The sequence below is a fragment of the Chiroxiphia lanceolata genome, chromosome 1 (genome assembly GCF_009829145.1).
Source record: "Chiroxiphia lanceolata isolate bChiLan1 chromosome 1, bChiLan1.pri, whole genome shotgun sequence".
Classification (NCBI taxonomy): Eukaryota; Metazoa; Chordata; class Aves; order Passeriformes; family Pipridae; genus Chiroxiphia; species Chiroxiphia lanceolata.
In genome coordinates, this window is record NC_045637.1 from 152,768,780 (window position 1) to 152,795,244 (window position 26,465).

The 26,465-nt window shown below is 41.6% G+C and overlaps 1 protein-coding gene across 9 annotated transcripts in view; it reads left to right on the forward strand.

Annotated features, from left to right (window-relative positions):
• ADCYAP1R1 (ADCYAP receptor type I) overlaps positions 1 to 26,465 on the forward strand; it is a 149,797-nt gene that overhangs the window by 39,251 nt on the left and 84,081 nt on the right. For all 9 annotated transcript variants that reach the window (XM_032683656.1, XM_032683675.1, XM_032683665.1 and 6 more), the window contains one exon: positions 18,205 to 18,310. In XM_032683656.1, the coding sequence (XP_032539547.1) occupies positions 18,205 to 18,310 (106 nt within the window). The remainder of the gene's footprint in view (positions 1 to 18,204; positions 18,311 to 26,465) is intronic.

Consider the following 26,465-nt stretch of genomic DNA (forward strand, 5'->3'; position numbering starts at 1 on the left):
TTGGAAAGTTGATCCAAGGCAGAGCATACTGTGCCTAAAGTGGCTTCCAGGGCTTCTTTTCCAAAGCTGTGGACACACAGTTATTTAATCAAAGCCTCTGAGGCCCTTTAAAAAGCATTTTTCAACCCTAAAGCCAAAGTGCTTCAGTGTCCAAGGGCACAGAACCCTACCCAGCAAACCCCTCCCTGTCTCCCTGGGTAAAGGGTGAACGCCTCACTCCAGGGTAGCCTGTGCTCAAGATCCTGAAAAGTCCTCTCAGATTTATTTTCTCAATGTGGAAATGACTTGGAAGTGTGGATTTTGGAGATACAGAATCTCTTCTGTGCTAAAACATGATGATCTCTGCGCTATGTTTATTCCATGCCATATAATGCAAGTTTTACCCTAAACTGAGAATGTGACTGAATGGGACGTGCCTCTGTTCTTTCCTGTGCATGTTGGAGCTGAGCTGTGCCCTAAATAAGTCAGGGAAGGTACTTAGGACAGTATTTAGCCACCTAAATGCTGGATGTTTGGGTTAGAACCGTGGAATCATGGAATGGTTTGGGTTGGAAGGGACCTTAAAGATCCTCCAGTTCCAACAGGTTTACCTTCCACTAGCCCAGGTTGCTCCAAGCCCTGTCCAACTGGGCCTTGAACACTTCCAGGGATGGAGAACCCACAGTTTCTCTGGGCAACCTGTGCCAGTGCCTCAGATTGATATATTTACCTATATTATCATATAATCATGATTCTTCTCTACTCAGTGTCAAGGGGAAGAACTTCTAGATATTGGATTAACCCATCCTAAATCCCCCAACACTCTCCTTGCTGCAATGTCCTCAAAAACTATATCAGACTAGATTTTTACTTCTTTAGCTTTTAGTAACCTCATGTTTATTAATCTGTATGGGGCATTCTGTGAATGTTATGTGGATCATGAATTGATGACAGTAAGTCACTTTTGCCCAGTTGATTCTCTTGAATTTTCAATATCTTGTGACTCATCTTTGGAGGGTGGTTTGTAAGGTTATCACAAAGAATGCTGTTTACTGCCTTTCCTGGAACACATTTTTAAAATCCAGTATTGAATATATGTTCTTTTATGGGTGAGAGCAGGTGCCAACGGATCTTCGTGTCTGTAGTTAAGAAAAATGACAAATGCATCCATTAAATACTTCAGGATCTTTAAAAAAAAAAAAAAAAGGAAAAAAGATCCTTTTTAAAGAAAACAGGAAAAATGTGTTCCCCACAGAATAACACGCAAAAAATACTTTGTAGTACTTTTTATAGAATTATTATTTCTAGTCAAGTACAAAGAATCCAATCTCAATTTTAACCCCCTTTTTTATTGTACAATCTAAGATTTCTAAATATTTTTTTCAAACGAAACACAATATGGAAAAGTAGCACTTTATAACTCCTCCCCCTTTTTAAAAAATGAACAAATTACAGCTGCTCATGGGAGATTTTTGGTATCAATACAGCTTAGATTGTAAATATAATCAACTTTTTGAGTGAAAATAGTCTCAATGAACACCTTCCACGCACATTTTATTTTCGTTGGGGAATTTAGTGATTTCATACATGCTCAGTGTCCAACCTCACTGTTCCAATATATTTTGTATCTGCACACTGAAAAATTCTGTTGAGGATTTCAAAGTGATGAAGTTTTTTACTGTTCCTGAACTTCCCAATTACACATTTCTGCAATGTTCTTTTCTTGCTCAGTAGGCGTCTTTTGGAGTGCAAAATTCTTATTAATTCTCTGAGAGCTTTAGAAAATAAGAAGAAAACACTTCAGCTGCTTTGTACTCACTCTTTTGAAGTGATTTTGGTCCCACAGTCTCTCTTCATCTCAACATCTGTGGCCAAAGTGTTTTATGCAGGGGTCATTTAGGCTAAATGCAGGCTGTCAATTTGGTTTGAAGACCCCTGAAACAATTTGTCAATAATTTGAGCTACTGATATATGCATTTTTGGGAAGGCAAAGTACAGAGATTTTAATTTATTTTTCATTATTTTTCCCTGATAGCCCCATCTGAGCACATCAAACATTTATCTTAAAACTATTTTGGACCTTTACTTCGGCTTTCTGGTTTGCAGGATAACTTATGCAAAATGTATCTTGGATAAGATTAGAGATACACTAAAGCTCAAGGGTATAAAGTTGTTTTTACTTCCTCACAGATATTAAAATGTTTTGTGGGTTTTTTTTTTCCTGCTGCCCTCTGGCTGAGCTGGTTTTAGTTATTAGATCTCTGTTAGCCACTTATGATAATTTCCTCCATTACTTAGAAAACATAACAAAACACTTGACATGTTTGCTCAGCAGTAGAAATTAAATTCTCATGCTGTTTCACTGCAAGCCAGTCCATTTTAGGTCCTCTTCCAGCAACATGGATGGGGGAAATCTAAACCTTTTTTGCATCATATGTTGTATTTTATGTCTGAACTAATGAAGAAGCACCAGGTGAACAAACTGCAGGCTAATTTAAAATAACTGTTGACTCTCACCGAATATTTTCAGTTTAAAAAGTTTGACCTCAAAACTGAAGAAGTCACTATTCATCCCATAGCTGGCTGTGGCTGTAGCATTCCCAGGTGCACTCCATTTGCAGAGCAGCTATGGAATTTTGTACAGACAGGCAGTATTAGTGGCAATGGATTGCAACACTCTGAAGGGCCTTTAACACCCTAAGGCATCACATCTATGCCTATATGTTTATTTTTCTACTCCTCCACGTCATCTGTCTCCCCCTAAAATCTGAATACTGTGGGTGGTTTCTGCTAAATTTGACAGAAGGTCCATATCCTCAGACAAATTAATTTTCTAGCGGTTTCGTGTGAATGTTTAGGCAAATGAAGGGATTTTGTTGATCCCCTACAGAAAAATAAGAACTTCAACATAAATCTCAAGCTGTGTTAGACAGCAGAATGTCCAAACCAGAGCTCATATTAGGACAAGGGCTTGTAGGGATAGGAAAAGAGGGAATGGCTTTAAACTGAAACAGGGCAGTTTAGGATTAGATATTAGGAAGAAATTCTTCCCTGTGAGAGTGGTGAGGCCCTGGCACAGGTTGCCCAGAGAAGCTGTGGCTGCCCCATCCCTGGAAGTGTCCAAGGCCAGGTAGGACAGGGCTTGGAGCAACCTGGGCTAGTGGAAGGTGTCCCTGCCCATGGCAGGGGGTGGAATGAGCTGGTTTTTAGGGTCCCTTCCAATCCAAACCATTCTAGAATTCTGTGATCTGGGAGACACTACTCCATGTGGTCAATGGCTAAAGAGTTACGCTACTGCTCGAAAAACACAGCAGATTTATTTTTTTTTTTTTTAATCTAACAGCTAATCCAGATGTCTGGCAATTCAGGATCACTGAATCACAGTTCTAGCAGTAACCTGAGGCATGGAAGCTGGAGGGGGAAATGTTCTTATTGACCCTGTTTAGTGCTCAATTTGAGCAGCTGCAGCTTCTTGTGTCTCAGTTCTGTCTGTGTCAAAGACTGCGCTGACCTGTCCCTAAAAGGTGTGGAAAAGATGAATCCACTTAATGCTAAGGATGGTCAGGTGTTAGTGATGGTTAGAAATGCAGATGTGTGAGATATGAGAAGCTGGGTTTACCTCTTTTTTGGAGAAGCACCAGGTGCTGAGCTGCCTGGAGATCTGCCCAGGGTTAAGGAGCTCTGTGGGACACTTGGCTTTCGGGCATTCGGAGCTTTGTACCTTCAGCTAACCTGAAAAAAAAAATGTTGGGTGGTATATTCCATCTATTTTGCAGCTCAAACCATACAAAATTTCATCAGTGAGATCTGAGGGAAAGGTGCCTTTAGGCCATCACTTCATTGTGCTGAACTGACGATCAAACATTCTGTTTTTCTGCCTTTTCTCTCACACTTCTTCGAACACGACCTGGTCTCTGAATTATTCACACCTATAAAATCCATGTTCATGAACAGTACCTGCTATAGCAACTGAGGACACCCCTGGGTGTTCTGGAAAAGCACAGATAGGGATGGCCCAGGAATGACACAGTGTCTCCTGATTTTCTAACATGGACATTTCTAACACCTAAATCTCCATCGGATGAATGCCTTCACTTTTGCACTGATGTAATTATTCCTCCTGTACTTCACAGCAGTTTATTTGTTCTACTTATCCAACAGTTTGGTAGCTTTATTTTAATATTTTAGGCATTTTTTCTGTGAATTTAAACCATAGATGGGTACCAGAAATGATATTTTCCTTTGGTTTTCACACTCTTTACAACATTAATTCTGCAGCTATTTAATTAGGGGGCGCAAAGATGGAAATTCAACTTCTTTTCCCCTTTGAATCCATGGATTTTTCCTACATCTCTGCTAACGAAATCCAAAATAACACCTTGTGAGTGACAGTCAGTGTTTGAAGGGCAGGTCATCCTGTACTGAGGGTGGCTCCCACTACACGGCGCTGCTTCCAAAGGGAGGCTTGGGGTTGTTGAGCAATGGGAAGTGGAAATCTTCCAGCTGTGTTCATGGATTTGGGAAAAAAGCCAAGCACCCGACAGCTGCAGAAGCTGGCAGAAGCCAGAAGTCATCGTAAAATAACACAGTTAAAAAAGGGGAAGAATTAAATCCAGTTTAATGCAACGTACAGGGGAAAAAAAATGATTTGACAGGGATGTGTATGAATGACTTTAATCTAAAAATTGTGTTCTCACTACTAATTTTTTTTACATTTTGGACCACTGATTTTTATTCTGAGGGGTTTTTTATGTGTGAATATGTGTAATATTTATCTGTTGTCAAAGGTGTAATGTGGAAATTCTGAACACAGTAATCCTGAGGATCACATAAATGTCAGATAACATATATTGGAATCACCCAGCACAACCCATGAGGGACAACATAAAAGAGGTTTCACCAATTTTGCTTTCAAATCTTTGTTTAGCTTAAGTATGGCAGCAATTTGCTCTCCTGGCAGAGGAATCCCTTCTCTGTTTCTCTCTTCACCTTGTATAATACACACAGTATTTACATGTGTTAATGTTTCCTTCTGATAGCAGGGAAATCAAAGCAGCCAAAATAGCTGCTCCCATTTCTGATCTTATTGTTCTCCAAGGAAAATGAAACCACCTCCTTTCTATTAACTTCAACCTGAACCAAATTAGAACATTACTGCAATTTAATGTTACTATTTCAAGGGTTCAAATGATATTTTTTTTTTGACATGTTACAATTCAGAAATAAGTGGAGAGGATTTTGCATGGTTTTATTCCATTGCATGTGGATGGCTCTGAGATGAACAATAATCACAAACCATAGAATCATGGAATGGTTTGGGTTGGAAGGGACCTTAAAGCTCATCCAGTCCCATCCCCTGCCACGGGCAGGGACACCTTCCACTAGCCCAGGTTGCTCCAAGCCCCATCCAACCTGGTCTTGGACACTTCCAGGGATGGGGCAGCCACAGCTTCTCTGGGCAACCTGTGCCAGAGCCTCACCACTCTCACAACCAAGAATTTCTTCCTAATGTTTAACCCTGCCCTCTTTCACTTTGAAGCCATTCCCCTTTGTCCTGTCACTCCAGGCTCTTGTCCAAAGTCCCTCTCCAGCTCTCTTGGAGCCCCTTTAGGCACTGGAATACTTCCTAAGATTAGTGAGATCTCCTTGAAGCCTTCACTTCTCCAGGCTAAACAACCCCAGCTCCCTCAGCTTGGACCTAAACTCCCTGAAAAGTAAAAACCAGTGTCCATGGCGGAACTGGCTTTTCTGTCTGTAACTGGAAAGTACAACAGCAGAAGAGAAATTCATGTCTGGATATGAGCAGGGAGGTGAAAATAAGGCTGTTAAGGTTAATAACTGAGAAACCCTGGCCACTTCAGGTCCTGGGAAGGCATTCATGTGGGAAAATTCAGCTGGAACTGAGCAACAAACTTCTGAGGCCTTTGGTTTACTAGGAATAGCATCAAGGGAAAGACAGGGGCACGAACTCATGGTTATCATGCCAAGCAAGGCAGGTTTCTGAGGTTGTGTTGCACTCACTGTGTGACTCTCACCAGCCACCACTGACAAAGAGGCAAAATTTGGGTTTCCTGCTGGGGTGAACTCTGTGTCAGGAGACATTGGGACATGTGGGAATCCAGGATGGCTGAAGATTTCAGAACCAGGTATCAGTGAGGCTGTGATGTGGTTGGATATTAGGAAAAGGTTCCTCATCCAGAAGGTGGTTGGGCACTGGAATGGGTTTCCCAGGGAAGTGGTCATGGTACCAAGTCTGCCAGTGTTTAAGAAGTGTTTGGACAACACTCTCAGGTACAGGGTGGGATTTTTGGCTCTGTCCTGTACAGGGCCAGGAGCTGGAATGGGTGATCCTTTTGAGTCCCTCCCAACTTAGAATATTCTGTGATCTATGATCCAGTGTAGTATGAAGTATGTAGTATGAAGTAGGACCCAGCATTTTCAAGCCAAAATACCTAAAATTAGGCTCTCTTAGTCAACAGACAAGACCCCATTAAAATGGAATGCACAAACATCCCAGCAGAACACTCACTTATTTCTCCAGGATGCTTTAATTGGGACTTCTACACATTCATCACATTAAATTTGGGAAGAGAGGCTTGAATGTATTAACCAGGACTTATGATCTGCAATACAGAGTTCTAACCACATGTTTGGGTTCTAAGGCCTTTGTTTCTTTTTTTTCTTTTTTTCTTGAAAAAGAAAAATTGTCCCCTGTTTAAATATGCAGAAGATTCTGAATCCAAAACCTGTGCCTTGCAGCCAGCTGCAAACAGCACAGCTGAGGTATCTGTTACCCTGGGACAGAGCCCCTGGGCCACCAGCTCTGCACCAAGGATGCCCTTGTACCTGCCAGCTGAAGTGACTGGCTTAACTCTTCAGGTGCCTACTGCATCTTGGGGGAGCTGAGAGCAACAGGAGTGGTACCATCAGGATAATGAAGTGCATCCTGAATTTGTCCTTGTTTGGTAATATATCCCTTACCTGAGCAAATTTCTGTAGAGCAGTGGAGTAGAAAATGCTGGAGCCGAATCTGGGTCATGACAAGACTCTGAAAGTGAGACCTGTGGTTTATCTGTCGGGGTCTGAAATGCATCCAGGTCCTGCTGGATTGTTTGGAATGAAGTCACCCTTTAAGGGGGAGATCTGTTGGAAGCAGAAGACCATCTCTGTCCCTGCGTGTTGTCCCTCCTTAAATCAAATCCTCCCCTGCGGTGACAGAAGAGTAAAACAGGAATTTGAGATCCCTTGTGCAATCTGGCTCTGTGTTTGGTTGCTTCAGTTTGTTTTCTAGTAATTTTGCAGTTGTTTTGTAACACTTTTGTATTTATGATCTTCTTGAAGCCCACTTGAGGTTCGTGACATGTCCTTTGGTCTCTGGGAGGACGTTCCAAGAAGGCCTCATGAGCAGTGCATGTGTGATAAATTAATTACTGCACACATTTTATGCTGCTCACAGAGAGGAGGCTGGGTCCCTCCTGCCTCCTACCCTGTGGTTATTTCATAGGCAGTCTCTATATCTTATCTATCCTCACACCACATGAAGTAAAACATTTAGATAAGGGAGTCACACGCAGGGATAGGAAACCCACTTTTTGCAGGAGTAAGTAATAATCTGCATTCTTATATCATGGTTCATGAAACTTTGGGTTTTGGTTTATAATGGCAGAATCTGCTTGGTACAACAACTAGTAAATAATAGTATTAACACATAAAATGTTAGAAAAGGTAAAAAAAAAAACACAAACCACACCTGCAACTGGAACTGCTCTCAAGTATGTTGTTCTGTGCCAGTCCAACTTCTTTATACAGTGTGTTGCCCTTCCAAACCCTCTACTTTTGGGGATCACATCCCACAGCACTGTGAAAATAAAATAAAATTAAAAATCAGGAGTGTTCAGGGCTGGTTTCTCATGGAGAAGATTCTCTAGGGTGTCAGAAGGCTACGGTTGGCCCACTGTTCATAGGTATTTATGGCTGAATATCCTGCCCAGTGCTGTGGACCTGAGGCTTCATCCAGCTTTGCTGATTCCTTTCTTTGGTCTCCTTCCATTTAGTTCCTGCTCTTGACTCCGCAGAAAACAGATTGAGGTGGGTGGGTCTGGATTTTTTCTGGTGTGTAAAAAGAAAAGCCCTCTACATGTCACACCTCATCTGAGATGTTGTGGAGCTCAATCCTTGTGATTGAAGAATGGAACTGGGTGTGATTTTCTTTCCCCTTTCTCTCGAGCTCCCACGAAAATGCCAATTATTGCTGTTTCATTTTTATTGTGGCTAATACATGGCTCCCTGTTGACTGTGAGCCTGGGTATGTGCTTCTCTTTTATGGCATCTTTTTAAGAATTATGTGTTTTTATTGTTCCTTTGAAATATCAGGGATGGGGAATTGAGGTCCAAAATTGCTCTCCATCACCTGTTCACTGCATGTCCCTGAGTGGGGCACATTTCTGCTGCATTCAAATCACAAGGCATGATCCTGGCTCAGAGCTGCATGTTCTCAGGTTCTGAAAATGCAATATATATATATAGTTTATGTATAAATATAAATAATATAACTATAAGTTATAGGGTTAAAGATAATTCTGCCACTGCAAGTCGCAGTTGTCAATATACACTAATAAAGGAATTGAATAATTTTATGAGACAAATATTATATAACAGGTGATGTGTCTTCTTATCTTCAGTGATATTCAGAGCACTGTTAAACAGGTACAATTTTTAAGCTTACAAATGCCCAAGACAGAAATATTACATGTGGTTAAATTACTATAAATTACAAACATACCAAATACCCTCTGCTACACCAGTGTAGGGAATTGTTGGTGGTACTCATCACCCCTCTGGCAGTGATTTATCCCAGAGCTTAGTTATTCACTCATGATATAACTGTGCATCACCAGGGATTATGTGTGCTGAGAACTACATTTAAATATTTCTGTTGAAGAGTTATTGCCAGATATTTAAATACTCTGATCACCCACAGTTAAATCCCAGGCTCTGTGACAGCTCAATACCCCTGCTGGCCTGTCTGGGGTGCTTAAGGTAGAAAAACAAGGCACAGATAAGAATTTCCAAGAAGTAGGATAAGGCTGGGATTTATCAGTGCCATATCTACAGCCACACAAGTCACCTTGGGCTCTCATTTTTGTTTCCAGCAAGAAGCAAACACCGACACTGCAAGTCTCTCTCCACACTATTTTTTTTCACCCTGACAATTTAAATCATAAATACTGATCAACACCCAGTGTCCAAAATATTAACTGGCTGTGAGAGGAGTTGTCTGCTGATGCTTCTTGACAACACCCCATTGATACAATCCTAAAGTGGGAGATAAGGTGCCCATCCATAGGCAGACAATCATAAAAATAGGAACTTCTGTTTAGTTAGATCACCTAATAAAGGCAACATTAGTATCACTCTCTGTGGTATAAACCCAGTCTGAAGGATCACACTGGCTAACAACTTTATATTGGAAAAAAAGTGGAATCTATTATTGTGTGGAAAACTCAGTTGTTTCAATATCTTTTGACATACTACAGGAAAATTTTCTTATATTTCCTCTTCTCTTCTCTTCTCTTCTCTTCTCTTCTCTTCTCTTCTCTTCTCTTCTCTTCTCTTCTCTTCTCTTCTCTTCTCTTCTCTTCTCTTCTCTTCTCTCTTCTCTCTTCTCTCTTCTCTCTTCTTTCTTCCTTCTTCTCTCTTCTCTCTTCTTTCTTCTCTCTTCTCTCTTCTTTCTTCCTTCTTCTCTCTTCTCTCTTCTCTCTTCTCTCTTCTCTCTTCTCTCTTCTCTCTTCTCTCTTCTCTCTTTTTTCTCTTTTCTCCTCTCCGAACCTCCTCTCCCTCCTCTTCTTCCTCCTTCTCTTCCTCCTTGTCCTCCTCCTCCTCATCCCATCCACTTTCAAAACTTTGATTCCAAAACAGTGAAATATTTCACACTGACATCTTTAGGCAAGGAAAAAGTTTTCCTTACCCCTAAACTGGATTATTGAATGACATCTAAAGGGACCTAAAAGAAAGCTGAGGAGGGGCTTTTGACAAGGGCATGGAGTGACAGGACAAGGGGGAGTGGCTTCAAACTGCCAGAGGGCAGGTTTAGATCAAATATTAGGAAAAAATTCTTCCCTGTGAGGGTGGTGAGGCCCTGGAACAGATTGTCCAGAAACACTGTGGTCGTCCCATCACTGGAATTTTTCAAGGCCAGGTTGAATGAGGTTTGGAGCAACCTGGTTTAGGGGAAGGTGTCCCGGTCCGTGGCAGGGGATTGGAACAGGATGTTTTTTTAAGGTCCTCTCCAACTCAAATCATTCCAGGATTCTATGATCCTATGATTCTTCAATTGATCAGTGCTTCATTTGATAGCATATTTTGTATTTGTATCATTGTTAAATGGTTGGGAATGTGGCACATACATGGAAAAAGAGCTCCATATCCTACTCTTTGCAGTCACAAGTTGGGATGTCAGAGGACCAAGGCAGCTCATGCCCTGTGGCTCTGCCAGTAACCACCTTCCAGCCACTGCTGTACTTTCCTCCTCCTCCCAGGCAGTGTCCACAGCCCAAGGACAACCAGAGCTGGTCACAAATGCCTCTTCAGATGACTCTTCTCTTTCTCTGGTACTTTATTGGTGGTGGTGGGTTTTATTCTGTCTATGGGATCATTTTTCATCAATGCAAGTTTTCCTGCATTGCCTCCCTTCCTTCCTATTCCCCTCTGCTGAGTTCCACACTGGCTCCTCTCACTGTGTCAGTGCTCTGACACACCATTCAACTCCCTCCTTTCCTTAGGGAATATGTACTTTATTCCTTTCTCTGAGTCTTTGCTATGAAACAGTGACAAAACTATGCCTACATCAATATATACTTTATTCCTCTCCTCGAGTTTTTACAGCAAAATGGTCACAAAACCCTCCAGAGATGGGAAGGAGAAAGAGGGGTTTGTTGAGAAAACAACTCTAGGCACAGCCTTTTGAGCAAAGATTTGATTCCTTTGGGATTTGAGTGGAGTTTTTTTCAGTTGTGAGTCTTTTTCTTTTTCTCCTCCACTTTGGCACAATATCTAAACCAATGTCTCTGAGCACTGAAAGGACGAGGAGGGAAATTGAGAATAAGTTCAAGCAGTCCCAATTACCACTGTTGTAATGAGCTTTTTGCCTCTATTCTTCAGTGTTCTCCCCACTCCCAGAGCCCCTTTGGGGAATATTAGAGTAAGAGCTGGAGCACGAAGAACTTGCTGGAGCCGCCGGCGGGGAGGAGAGAAAGGGGAGAACGTGTGTGATAGTTGAGGGCAAATAGCTTTTAATTTAATTAGTAGATTAATTAAAGCTTTCTCCCTTGGGTAGGGTATATGTGTGTGTGTGTATAAGTGTTTCTGCAGGCTCCTGTAGCTGTTCACCACGCGGTTCTGTTCCAAGTGTGACTCAGATGGGGTTTCTGTTGAACTCGCTGGGAGCCTGCACAAAACAAATTTCCTGTCTGAGACCTTTTCTCTTCAGGGTTTTGTTTAAACGTAATGAAGTATAAATGGGCAAATAATAACGAGTAATAACAAGGGCCCTGCTTTGCAAATGAATGTGGCACCCAGCAGCACGACGACTGCAGAACTCCAAAAAAGCTGCTCTGCTTCCTGACGTCCCCGCAGCGAGAGAGGTCCTGCCTCAGCACAGATTCCCTCAGCCTTCACTCAGTGAATCTCATGAAAATGTCTTTTCATTGTAGAAAATCACTCAAGAATTCTTAGCAGCCTTGACTCTGCACACTTTACACAGGTCCTGAGGAAAGCAGACAGGGCCAACAGTGCCCTGGACTGCATTAATCAGGATATAGTCAGTAGATACAGGGAAGTGTTTACCCCTCCCTACTCAGCACGTGCTGGACCACTTATAGAATCACAGAATTCTGGAATGGTTTGGGTTGGAAGGGACCTTAAAGACCATCCAGTTCCAACCATCCCAGGTTCCTCCAAGCCCCGTCCAACCTGGCCTTGGACACTTCCAGGGCTGGGGCAGCCACAGCTCCTCTGGGCAACCTGTGCCAGGGCCTCCCCACCCTCACAGCCAAGAATTTCTTTCTAATATCTAATCTAAATCTACTACTTCTAGACTATTACATCCAGTTTTAGGCTCCTCAATATATAAAATATGTTAATCAACTGTAGCAAGTTCAAGGGACAGACACTGAGATGTCCTGTGAGGAGAAGGTGAGGAAATTAGGCTTTTTTTACCTGGGGAAACCTTTGGGAAATGTAGTAGCAGCCTCACAGTATCTATAAGGAGATCACTTGGAGGAAAGAGCCAGGCTTTTCATCATGGTGTGTGGCAGGAGAACAACTGATTATGGGCATATGCTGAAACAAGTAAGGTTCATACTAAAAAGAAACCTTTTTTACCCTGAGGACAGGTGAGCAGTGGAGTGAGTTGCACAGAGGCTGTGCAGCCTTCATTCTGACCCTCTTTCCAGTAGAAGGTTGATTTTCAGGTCTACTTGAAACAAAGGACATTCCTGTACTATCAGTACTGCCTAAAGAGTGAAAAAGGTGTACCTTTCCCAAAAATCCTCTGGGGACTGTAGGAGAGGAGAACATGGAAGATGTCCCTGCTCATGGCAGGGAAGTGGAACTGGCTGATCTTTAAGTTCCCTTCCAATCCAAACCATTTAATGACTCTATGACTACAAAAAGCCATTTAAGGCAAACTCTAAACCAGGTTTTGTCATGAGGTTTACCCCACGTTGTGTAACACATCTTTTGTCCAGCATTCACTTCAGAAGCATTCACTGAGGAAAAGAAACTGTTGATTATTCTACTGCTATTTTTATTCTGCAGTGAGCCTTGCTCCTCTCCAGGAGCCATCAGCGTTGGTGGGTAACCATATCTTAAATTCGTGTCAGCCACTTTCAAAGGGATCAATGCCTTTTTTGGCAGTGTGTTCTGCTGGTGGGGTTTTTTCCCCTGCAAAATTTTCTTAAAGCTTGGTATCCAAAACCATGAAGCAGATTGTACAACTGTGCCTGGGTTTGAATAAGTTCCTAATCACTTTACCCTTTCACTTAGTCTGAAGTGTTTGGAAATTACTGTGGTTTGGGTGCCATTTACACAGGAAGACAAAAACGCAATCAAGTGACAACCCAAGACCTTTCTGAGGACAACAATTTGTTTGGCTGCCAAGCCAGTGCTGTGGGTCCTAGCAGTGATGCAAATCAGTTCTGAAAAAATCCAGATAATCAGAGCTCCTTCCCAAACACCTCTATTTTTAACACAACATTTTGCGAGCCCTGGCCCTGGTTTGACCAGTTGAATCATTGCTTGGTAAGAACAGGGATTAAATCTGGTATTGCTGTTACCATGACAAAGTGAGCTTCTTTTGGCAGTGCTCACAGGATGATGTACCATTTTTTAAGCTAACTTTTCAAAAGTGAAAGCCATAATAGAATTAGTAAAATGTGTAATTCAGCTTGCAGTGAGTGATCTAATACACAGAGTGGGTTAAACTCCTTTCTCTCATTACTTTAGAGACAACACTTAGACAACAGGTGAATCATACTCTATGTTGATGTAAACCAGCCTCCATGAAGGATTTAACAAAGTTTTGTTGTTATTTCTTATCTTTCCTTCTTTATCCCTCTCATTTTCACGGTGCCTGATATTACATATCCTGAATGGAGAGAAATACTCCCATTCACTTTGCCAAAAAAAAAAAAAATCAACATTTTACAGACTTAACACAGAAATACAGAAGAGGAAAGAACAACCTAAATTGCTGCATTTGATTTGGTCTTTGTAGAAATGAAAATGCCAAGTGAATGCCCTGTTCACTATCACATCATTACTATGATTTTAAAGCATGTTTTCTGATCCTGGAGTTTCTCAAGAGTACTGCTGACTTTTCTCACTTCTCTAGATCCACTGAATTAACCTGTGTAGAGAAATCATGTTTTATAGTAGTCGTGAATATTCTTATTGAGGATAAAACGAGCAAATCAGTATTTCTTGAATAACTGAATGTTGTCAAAGACGGTTCAGGTTTCTTGGTTGGATTGTCCTGCGCTGTTGGCTCACAGGATTATTCATTTTGATAACACTGAGACCTCTTTAAATGCCCAGCTTTGGTGTGTTAAAAATTTCCCACGTCCTTCCAGCCACACAACCACCTCTCCTTTCACAAGGCTGTGAATCAGTGGCTGTGGCTGTGGCACAGGGATAACATCCCATTCATAGAGATCATCCTGGTTTGTCACTGAGAAGGCTTGTACCACTTCATATCCCTGAACAAATGATCCAGGTGGTGAAACTTAAGTGTCTGCATTTATGTCTGATACCCTACAGCACCCAAAACATCCTGACAAGGGCAAACATGAAGGCTCATGCAAGAGGCAGCAACTGGAGGTCAAGTGAGATACCCTAAGGCACTTCAAAGAGTCTGGACAATTGTCTTAGATTTCTGTCCTGCCCACTTTGGATTTAGCTGGATGTTAATGTCATATGTGAGGGCAGCTACAGGGTGTTCAGTTTTAATTCCTATTCCTTCTTCCTTTGTGCAAATGCTTAGGAAGCATCTTCCTAATGTGGTCCAGCCCTGCTGTCTGTGCTGTCAGCTCACAGCCTGGCTTTGTGCTCTTTGGATGCACTACATGGAATATTCTCTCCCTCTTTGCTAAGTTTGAAACACTGGAAACAAAACGAGAGAAAGCTTCTTTAAGTTTCCAGCATGAATGAAGTGGCAACATGTATTTATTTCCATGAGCAGGGAAGTGTATGGGTCTCTTCTGATCTGCACAGTTCCTCCCACATGGTTCCTTTCCTGGACCATCCATATAACTGATCGATGCTTTACTGAAACACATGATCCTAAAATCTGGTGATCTGGTTTACACATATAACCAGGGCAGGTCTGGAAGCAGCACAGATGTGTTCACCTGCTTCTCTGCTCGGGTTTATGTCCTAACAATGAGTTTCTTAATGGAACAGATCACAATAAAGCAGAACCTTGAGAGTGTAATAAAGTCAATGTAATATATAGATTGTAATTTAACATGATTGTTATTAACATTACCATAATGTCAAGGGAACAGTGAAGAGTTAAGTACTACAACTTACACACAGCACATGCCAGTTTATTTTTTTAGTGGCCACCTTAATAAAAGCAACGGAAGAAAAATGAAAGCTCTGAATTTGTTGTATATCTGTAGTGTCCCAGCTCTTGTCTTTTTGTATTCTCTAAGAACTAAACAGACATTGATTATTTTTGCTTTCTTTGTATCTAAACAAATAAAGGCCTTTTCTAAACTGATGTGAGTCAAAATCTTTCACTCCATGGAGAGCAGTAATTTTTTCAAAAACGTGAATTTCACGCACCATCCGCTTGGTTTCTTGATTTTTCTAGCATGTGTCAAAATACTCTTTAACTGCTCATATCACTGATGTCTTCTGGGACACTGAAACCACACTGTCTCTACTGAAGACAGGAAATTGCAAATGTCCTTCAGGCAAAAGAAACGAAATGAGGAGGCCCTGGAGTTCAAGCTTCCACTTCCATTTGAACTGGGCTCTGCTGTTCAGTTGTTGCAGACTGACTTGACAGATTAAAGGCTCTACCAGTGCACAGTCAATGGAGAAACATCAAACCCAGGGATCCTTTCAGGAGAAAGAGCATTAAAACACCTCTGCATTCCACAGAGAAACCTTTTCTTGTTAACAATCCAAACCTTTTTGTGTTTTCTCAGGTATGGAATAGCTCATTAGCAGAGTTGACAGGCAGCTCCTGTTCTCTCCTCTGACACTGAGGTTAATGTTTCCTCCCCTTCTTTGCTTTCTCTCTCCGTTTCTATGTTCCCCAATATTATTCTCTTTTTAAATTTTTGATGAAGTGGTACAAAATGACACACAGATCATTATGGAAAGTCACATCAAAACATTCTGGCAGCAGTGAGAGCTTAAGGAAGGCTCCAGGGACAGGTGAATCGCGTGGCTCTGGTGCTCTCTCTGTGCCCACCAGTTTGAGCCTCCTGAGCCAGAACTTAGATACAATGGACTAAATGCAATCAGTTCAGTCAGAGCCATCTGACCAGATGTGCCTGTCTGCAAGGAGAACAGTAACATCTGAGCTTTTAACCTTAGGCTGTCTTCAGAATCAATCAAATCCTGGCTTTGATATACCTCTGGTAAAGGAGATGCCAAGAATAGAGAGGATAAATCACGTTCTTTTGTCTTTTCACTACAGATTGAATTTAAACCTTTTCAGATGTCTCTGATTATCCCTTAGGATGTGGGCATGGTGGTTTTCTTGGTATTCTTTCAGAAATTCATAGAATCCCAGAATGGTTTGGGTTGGAAGGGACCTTAAAGACCATCTACTGCCACCCCCTGCCATGGGCAGGGACACCTTCCACTAGACCAGTTTGCTTCAAGCCCCATCAAACCTGGCCTTGAACACTTCCAGGATGGGGAATTCACAGCTCCTCTGGGCAACCTGTTCTAGTGTCTCACTAACTTCTGTCATATGATGGACTTTGCATGAATATATCCATATATGTAATTCTTGTGATATTTAACACACACAATTTCAAGCTGAAAAGAGTTCTGCAAATTAACAATAAGTGTGTGAAGAAATATTTCCTTCTGTTTAGTCACATCCTGCTTGCGTAGACAATGTGTTATTATTACTATTAACAATAATAAAAATAGTATTACTAAATGACAGCTTTTCTAATCTGTACCTGGTGAGCTGTATAGAAACTGCCATATTTATGTATTGAGACAACCCCTGGACACCCCCTTCAGACCTGAGCAGCTGTGGAGAGTGAAGCAGCACTAACAGCAGAACCCTGGTTTTCTTGTCTGCCTGTGTAAAAGTTTCTCTCTTTCTTATAAGCCCCTATAACTCCTGAAGGGATTGCACTTGCCCTGGGATTTGCTCCAAGTGTGCATTGAGAGTGTGGTGGCACTTTGGTGCATCAGTGACCCAAAGTGTTCACTCCTTTCCCTCCACTTGGATGTAAGGGGAAAAAAAGCTGAACTGTGCACATGAGGGTCCAAACCAAACCACAGCACATTGAATTCTGGTCTTATACCTCCTGCTTGCTTGTTCCTACTTAGCAGGTAAGGGGAAAAGGGATCCCCTGCCAGGTACACTCCACTCCCTCTGGATTTCTCCATCATCCAGAGTGAAGGAAATGGAACAGGAAAGATGAAAGAGCAGAATTGCTCCAGTGACCCAGGACGACCTTTCCCACTTGGAGCCACTGTGCTGCTTTTCAGGGTGTTTTGCACTTGGTGTGATTTGAACCCCAGCAGTGCCACTGCAAAGTGATCTGATGAAACCTGAGGGTGTGCTGCCCTTGGATTGATATTCCTTGGCCACTGTCTGCTGTAGGAATGAAATCCTGTATTGATTTCTGGAAATGGGTCACATCTTTGTTTTGTTGCTGCTTTGGGATTGCCTGCGTTCTGTTGGCTGCAAAGTTCCTCTTATAAATGAACCTTTTTTTCCTTTCTTTTTTTCCTCCCCTCTTTTTTTTTTTTTTTTTTAATATAGTGGGCTTAGATCTTTCAAGATAGAAAATAGAAAACAAAAACAAACAAATAAAAAAACAACCAAAAAGAGAAAAAATATTTGGATCTAGTCATCTTGGTTTAATTGGCATTGCATTCTCTTTAGGCAAAAGAATTTACTTTGTGTGCTCTGGGAGTAAATGAAGAAGGAAAAATAGGGAATAAACAGGGTGAAAGTCTGAGAGAAACAGCTTTTAGTTTAGTTTAGAATCCGGAATGGGGTTAATGGACTGTGCAAAGACTCATAAGAAACAGGTGGAAGATCAAACTGAGCCTAAATTGATTTCTGATTCCTCTTTAAGTGATTTCCCTATTTAGAGATACCCTTGTTCTAACTTTATATGAAGAAGGAATTCAGTAAAATAAAGCAAAGCAGTTAGAAATTACCTTGACAGGGACAACAATATAAAACCCCCAAATAATTTATGAGAATTTTAATTCCTTAGTTTGGCCTTGAATATACTACAAGAAGAAAAAAAGAAGAGTAAAAGAAAAGAAACAAAAAAAGGAAAGAAAACAAAGTTTGTTTTCATTTTCTCTCAGCCTCTAATGGTCTTTTTATTTCTTTTTTCCTTTGTTGTTTACTTTTTTTTTTTGCAACAGGACCTTAAAATGCTTCCTGATAAATTCACTATTTTAATTTTTTTTATCTGTCCTTTATTCACGTTTTCTCCCGTATTTCAGGTTACAGCAACCCACTCCAACTGCATCATTAAAAAGGAGCAAGAGACTTGTCTGGAGAAGATCCGGAGGGCAGCTGCCCTGAACCCTTTCAATGACTCTTCTCCGGGTGAGTTTCAGACCATGGCCCTTGAACTGATGGTTTTTTAAACATTTCCTGTGACGCCTGGAGGGGTTTTCAGCAAACACTCGATGGTAAGAGGTGCATCACTGCTGCTGAATGAGCTTAGAGGAACATCAGAAGGACAAAAATTCGATCAATGGGGATGTACCAGAACCATTCGTGGTTATTACAGAGGTCAGGAATTTGTTTCTTTACCTTCGGTCATTAATCCCCTCCAAAAAAAAAAAAGAAAATTAAAAAGAAGCAGTGTACCTGGATGAACTTCTGCAGGGTTAGGTGACAGCAGTTCCTGGGAACTGGACATAAGACTAAAAGCATCATCTGTCTGCTCTGTAGCAGCTCTTTTCCCCTCATCAGCTCAGTAATAATTTGTGCATCTCTCACATGATCTGAAGACCTTTACAGGGATTAAGGTTGTGATGGCTGTAATCTTGATGAAGGATACTTGTGCTGCTGCTGAGATAAGAAACTGAGGCAGCCAGCAAAGAAGAAATTTATAGTTTGATATCCTGCCTTATTTCCTACTGACTGCAGCAGGAGCTGCCTGTGCCCAGCACCAAGGAGAGAAGGGCAAAGAATGACAAAGAAACTAATTGGAAATCAGGGTCCATTTTCTGAGTCCTGTCCAAGCTGCTTCTGCTGTGACTGGAATTGATAAAACAGCAGAGAAGAGCAGATAAAAACACATTGTGCCTGATAAAAGAGGGGGGTTTTCTCCTCCGTTTTCCTGGGCACATATTTTAGCCCAGAAGTAAAAGAGGGTGGGATGCAGATATCTGTGTTACCAGAGTGTCCTCTGAAGCAAACCATTCCAAGGAATGTTTCTATCAGAGTCCTCTTATTCATCTCATATATAAACTGATTCTTGTTGTGCTTCCCAGCTTTGGGCAAATGAGGAAATTTTGGTGGAGCTGAGGAAAGCATGTACCTCAGGCACTTCATTTCACCCCCAGGGAGGTGGTTTTGAGACACCTTTTGTGCTCTACAGCAGAGCTTCCCAAAGCTTTCCGGGTCCAGAAGTGGTAAAAGCAAGGACAAAAGGAGAAAAAAACCCTGTTTCCCATCCCCTACCCCCAGAATGATGTCAGAAGCTGACCATGAGCCCTGCTCCTTGTGCTTATGCAACAACTATTATTTGGATTCAGGAATTCATAAGTTTCCCCAAGTGAAAAGAAGCCATTTCACCAGCCAGTTTAGTCTTTATCCCTCAAATCCAGAATAACCCTGACAGCTGGTGGACTATTGAGACCCAGCTCCTCCCCCTGCCTGTTCCAAATTCAAAGAGCACAGCTCAGAGATAGAGGAAGTCCAGAGCCATTGGAAAGGCTTTTGCATCTCAATGTGATTAAATTGTATCACCCACTCAGGAAGGCAGGGACTGGATCCTTTCAAGCTGTCCCTCAGAGCAGAACCCAGCTGCTCTTTATCCTGTTCCCCTAGTATTTGCAGACTGAATCACTGGGCAGATTTTTTTCCCAGGCTCATTGAGCATCTTTTAGTTGTTCACCACATCCTGTGGCAACGAGTTCCACAGTTTCTGTGGCTTTGGATAAAGAAGCCATATCCCCTCATAGTCATTAATCTCCCAGTGAAGAACTTGGAGGTATTTCTTGTCTGAAAATTGTTTCATTCCATGGATCCTGCTTATTACCCTTTTTCTCTACTTTTTAATATTTTTTTGTTTCAATTGTTGTAAACATATCTTGAATATATTTCATTTTACCTCTGGGACTACAGCATTCCACTCTACTTCCTTTAAGTCCTGACCTCTAGACTCACTTTTCATTACATGACACTTATTTCAAGCCAGATCCCATCACCCTCATTCCCAAAAAAGCCTTATGTCCATAGTTAAAGCAAAAGCTCTACCACCTTCTTACTGTTTGTATTTTTTGGAGAGTATTTTCACTCCAAAGCACCCTGAAGATGTTGTAACCCTCCATAAACTAAGCAGTCATAAGTGCAGTATGTTGATTCCCCTTGGTTTTCTCCTGCTGCAGACAACCTGTTTTTCTCTTGGGAGAAGTGAAAATTGCATGACATTTTTGTGTGTGTGTGTGCTATTCAGCTGTAGCACTAAGATTTACTAAGGATGGCAGGTAGAGAAGAAATATGTTATTAGCTTGTTTCCTCCAAAGAGAGAAAAACATACAAAATAACTCTCTTGCTTGTCAGAAATAGCTGAAAAAAGGAAAGAAATTCTTCCTGACTGGTGAGTAAACTTCTGTTTATTTAAGAGGAAGGAGAAGAACACAACTGTTTCTTCCCTTTCCTGATTATTCCTGCATGAAAATTTCCATAGAACAATTCAACATATACATTTTTTTGAGAATTTCTTTCTCCTCAGAGGAGTTGCAGGGTACAAAATGGGGTTGTGAGTTTTTAGGGAATCTTAGAGACTTGGGAACGTGGTCAAGTTACTGTGACAAAAGCAATGCACCAAGTGACCTCTGTAAGCAAGGTCACTCCGTGTTCTTCTGGGGCAGGTGACAATAAGTCAGATGGTCACATATAAAACTTGGATCTAGGACATGAACAGTCTGTGTGTTCCCCTTTCCCTCCCACTCTACCTCTCATGCCCAGAAGTTCTTCTCTTTACTGTTTTATTCCTCACACCACTGTTTTCTCTCCTCCTCTGCTGTACTTATAATGTTTCAAAGACAGTGATTGCCTTGAGATTTTCTGTTTGCTTTATTTTTTTTTTCCATTAGTTTTCTGATGTCTTCTTCCTCTTAAAACACTTTAAATTTTTTAGGAATTTATATGAACAGGAATGAGGGGTGTGTGCTGACCGTGTGTGTTCATTCCTGTTCAGCCATCCCCTACAGCCTGAATGCAAGAGAGAATTTGAAGGAAATGAAATCTCAGCAGGACCCAGAATCTGACTCCTTCACTCTGGAGAAGGAAGTAAACTGATAAAGGGAAATAATGAAATCCAAAGGCAGACAAGAAAGGAAAGAGAGGAGTGATTACTTTGCAGTAAACATCTCCAGGCAGTGGAGCCAGGCTATTTCTTACATCAGTGTTTCCAATCTCCTTTGTTTGAGTTTTTATCCCTGTTCTAGTGTAGAACTGCCTCATTTCATGCTGGACCCTCCTCTAACTGTCACCAGCCCTCAAGGTGCTTTCTGCCAGATCAGAACTGATAAATCTCACTGCTGATCCACATTCACCCTTTTCATTTTTACTTTTTCCATCCAGACTCTTCTGACCTGTTCCCAAGCCTGGGGCTGGGAAAGAATGACACAGGAGTCACTCAGATGTTAATGACAGTTTCCTGGGTTATGTGCATTCAGCACGGGATTTATCTAATTAAATGTTGATACCTGTAAATACATCTACACTGCAAATAAACAAGTCACCTTCCTCACTTAATTGCTCTGGATATCCAGTATGTAGAGCCTGAGACATAAATAATTTCCCTCTCAATGTAGGTTAGATGATGCCCTTTGTGCTCTCTGGACATACAGGGAAGTAAAGATGACCATCTCAGCTCTAAATAATCCCACTGTAGGGGTCAGCATTTGATGAGACAAATCCCACCTTGAGCATCTGGCTCTGTCATACTGACTAGGTCATGCTGGAGGTCTGGATTACCCCAAGAATCTGGGTTGTGGTTTTTACCATGGTATGTTTTGATGTGTAGGTGAATTCTTCATGTCATCCGTGTAGTGGATCTACTTAGGCTTGGGTGAGCAAGTTTTGCAGTCATTGACCTCAAAATAGAGATGGGTGCTCAGCAGCCTCCAAATTCACACTCCCCACATGGATGCACTGATGAGAGAATCTCCTGACTGTCTTCTGTTTCCTGATGGGATTGTCCCTCTCCTAGTTGTCACCCCAAGGGCCAGACACACTTGTCTGGCTTGATCTGTGATCTGATACTGTCCATGGGGTTCACAGGATCACAGCCAGGAACTTGCCACTCAGAGAAATCCCACGATGGAAAGAGCCCTGCTGATGAAATGTGGAATCTCCAGCTGTAGATTGGTGAGATAGACTTTTCCCAACCTGTCACCTGTCTTGCTTTCCACTGTTGGAACCAGCTATCCCAGACTTCTCCCTGTCTCAAATGGTGAGGGAGTTCCCTGAGTGATCTGTAGGTTTGTGCCTCTGTTCATAGAGTTTAAAATGTAGTAAATTGGAGTGAGCCAAGATATGACAACAGTGAACTCAGCACAAGAATTTGAATGAAAGAGAAGTGCTGACGAGTCCTTGGTGATTTTGTGGTTCGTGACTCACTGTCAAAATAATCTTTAATTTATAGCCCCTGTTGTCTAATCCCACTCCTCCTGTCCTTCCTCTGAAAAACCTGGAAGGGCAGTAACGTTCACAGACACAACAAGGAATTTAAATGAAATAAGGATCTGAAGCTATTCAATGCCTTATGTTTGTTAAGAGGAATCCTCTCAGGAAGTTACCCTGTAAATCAACAGGGAAGGGCACCAAGGGGGTAGGAGATGGTGGTTAGGAGATGATGTGGTAATGCAAGGAGAGGTTTTGAATTATGTTTCCATCCCACAAAGATGATGGAGCAAGTTTTTGGTTTTTTTTTCAGTTTCACGTTTTTATTGAGTGTCTCATCAGCTTCTTGTTCTTTCAGAGCCTTTGAATTATCTGCTGTTATTTCCCTTGGCACCACTGGGAAGACATTACTTCACTGTGTGCCCGTGTCTGTGTGCTGTGTCTCCCTCACTGGTGCACAAGAGCAACAGGACTGGGAATGAACTCAAGCTAATGAATTCCTAGAGTAGGAAGGGAAGACTGTTTCCTCTGTGGTTGCTTTTTAATCCAGGATATATACCTTTTATCTGCCAGAATACATCTGTCTTTGGTCTTAGATGCTTTTTTTGCACTGCTGATTTTTCCATGTGACACTGTATGAAGTGTCTTCTACAAACCTCACATCAGAGATGGTAGGAACTGGCAAGAATTTCAAGGGAGAATTTAGGAACCATGTGGTAACAGACACGAGGTCTGTGCTTATCTTAGAGTCTCTATCTGACCAAGCCACCTGTGCAACCCTCAGGACCCAAACTGTGATCAAACTTTGCTCTTTCTCAGGCAAACTCAAGAAAAATTGTTTCTCTGATCTCTGTTTTCCAAGCACTGGTTCACTCTTTAACTCTCTGCTGAACATCTCTGACTTTACCAACGTGCTTTTTAGAAGTTTTTGTAAAGGGGGGAATGGCTTTAAGTTGAAGGAGAGTGGATTTAGATTTGATATTGGGAAGAAATTCTTTCCTGTGAGGGTGGGGAGGCCCTGGCACAGGTTACCCAGAGAAGCTGTGGATGCTCCATCCCTGGAAGTGTCCAAGGCCAGGTTGGAGCAACCTGGGCTAGTGGAAGGTGTCCCTTCCCATGGCAGGTGGTGGAACAAGATGATCTTTAAGGTCCCTTCCAATCCAAACCATTCCACGATCCTATGATACTATAAGCTTGTTCATTAATTACAATGGATCAACCACTTAAATACAGACTTAAAAAGTAGAGAGGTCTTTATTGGTGTTAATTTTCTGAGCTCTGTTTATAGTCAATATATCAAAATCAGTACTTAGAACTGAGCTACACTTACAAGTACTTACAGAACTTCAACTTGCCCTATTTTAGCGTCCATCTTATGTTGAGAAGGTTGTGTGACAAGTGTCCGTTTCCTATTTCCATTTCTCTCCATTGCCTATAAAATCAGTCATTATGGAGGTTTGAAGTTAGGTTCTATGAATTCTGTTGACAATAATGACCAAAATCTTCCCAATCCAGGCATAAACCAAGCTGCAGGCTCCATAAAGAACTTTTTCCCCAAATGGAGCAGCAAAAGCTAAAGGGGTTGGTGGTGACCTGCTGTGAATTCAGTCACATCAGTGAAGCTGAAAGCCTGGAAGTGCCATTGAAAAAATTCAGGATCAGCTTTGGCAGGGGAAAAAAAGGTGCTGTGTCACAGTCAAACTGCATTGGGATCATCTACTGGAAGGGTTTTTGGTAGACACAGCTGCAGACAGAACAAACCTCCAATGAGTGAACCACTGGTACATTCCTTGGAAGAGCCAAAGAATGTGTCTTTTTCCTCCCTCTATAACACACAGCACAGCTATACCTGCATTGATGGTCTGCCAGGGAAGAGAAATAGCACAACAATAATTCTACTGGGGAAGAATTCCTGGTAACAGGGATTAAAAAACCATCCACATTGTACCCTAGACGTGACACTAATGGCAGCTGAGCAGGGATATTCTCTTGCCATTGGAACTCTCTGCTGAGATCATGGCCCTGGGAGCAGAAATATTCTCCAGGGCACTGTTGTGCTTGTGCAGCCCTACAGCTTTTGCTTCCAGATCCAGCTGGATTAACAAACTGGGGATCTGTGTACCAGGGATCAGTGTCTTTGGTAACTGATGTGTCTCAATTCAAGAAAATCATTCCTTAATATACTACCCCTTTCCCTCTAGTGCCCTGTGCTGTCCACAGGACAGTGCTAAGCCATGGCAAAGTGTGGGTGGTGTGAGACTGGAGGTGCCTCCTGCATCACCAGAGCAGAGATCTGCCATGGATCTTCCACAGCACACAGGGCAGATATGGACACTTCACTCTCTGTCATTAGAGTTTTAGCCTCGAGTTCCTACAAGTTCTTATTCACTGCTTTGTCTCCAGGGATGTGATTTGTCTCTCTTGATTTCAGTGACTGAACCTCAATTCTCTGACCTAAACCAAGTCTAAGCAGCCCCTGTGCAGCTGTGGGCCCTTCCTCAAAGCCATTCCTTTCAAGCTGCTCTGGGTTCCTGACACTGGTGGGATGAATCGTTGTCTGGAATGGCCTTTTCCTCTCTACTGGCTCCAGAGGGAAGCCAGAGGACAAGTTAAGCCACATGAACTGTTTGAGGCAATTAAAGCTCAGCCTGGGGATGGTCAGTGAAGGTGAATCAGAGAAAAGATGCAAAACTTGCTGTAATGGAGCAGAAATTTCTATTATCTCTGTCGACCACATTTTGGTGGTTTAAACGATGACTCCTCCCCTGCAAGCCCTGCTTATAAATCCCAAGTTTAGTCATCTCCTCATGATTTGCTGGACTTCCATTCAGATGGGAAATGGAGAGGAGGAAAAGTACTGGAATTTTACACCTACAGCTCTGAAAACATCATTAACTGTGAAACACGTGTGGGAGCTACTTCCCCATCCCATAGGATATTCCTCCTGATGATTCCTACCCAGTTCTTTTAAAGTTATTACTTTTGTAATGCCCAGAATTTCCAGGAAGTCCATCTTTAATAACCCAGGAACAGAAGTGAAAAGAAAATAAAATATGGGTTGGACTTTGTCCAGGCAACTGGGCAACATAATGACTTGGATAAGATAAGTTTCTGGGAACAAGATTGAATAAAAGTATTTCTCTGCAAGCAGTTTGGTCATTGAAAAATGCAGGTTAAGGTTAAATTTAAAAATAATTAAGGCTGAAAAATAATAACATGTTTGGAAAATGAAAATATACGGCCCTTTCTGGGCAGAACATTGTTTCAGAAGTATTGCTACTTAAATTGATTTAGGGTTAAAAAAGAAAGAAACGTTAAAATTAAAGGTAAAAAGCTAAAAATGAAATTTTCCATGTGCCTGTCCAACTCTCTGTTTTCATGTCAGACAAAATGAAGGTAAAAATCCCACTTAATTGACCAGAATGGCATTTTTGTTTTGTGTGTTTAAACATAAAATATCAATTATTTACACGATTCCACTTTTGAGTTCCTTGTTTCTATGGTGACATGTAGTTCATTAAACCACACCATCCCTCTTTTTTTTTTTTGTTCAGACTTAAATATTATCAGTCTTACCTTCCACTAAATGGTGGACATGATGTGCAATGAGAAGCTGATCTAGAGAAAATGGAGCAGTTTTTTTCCAATATATGAAGAGGCTATTCATGCCCCATATATTATTTACTTGCCTTTTTGGTTTTGTGGTTTTGTGGTTTATTTTTGTTTCATTGGGGTTTTTTGTTTGGTTTGTTTTTTAATGAACATTTTCAAATACAAAGTGTAGTAGATGCAACCTGGTGTAAAGTGTCCCTACTCACGATGGGGATGGAACAAGATGATGTTTAAGGTCCCTTCCAACCCAAACCATTCCACGATTCCATGATTGTAGATGCCT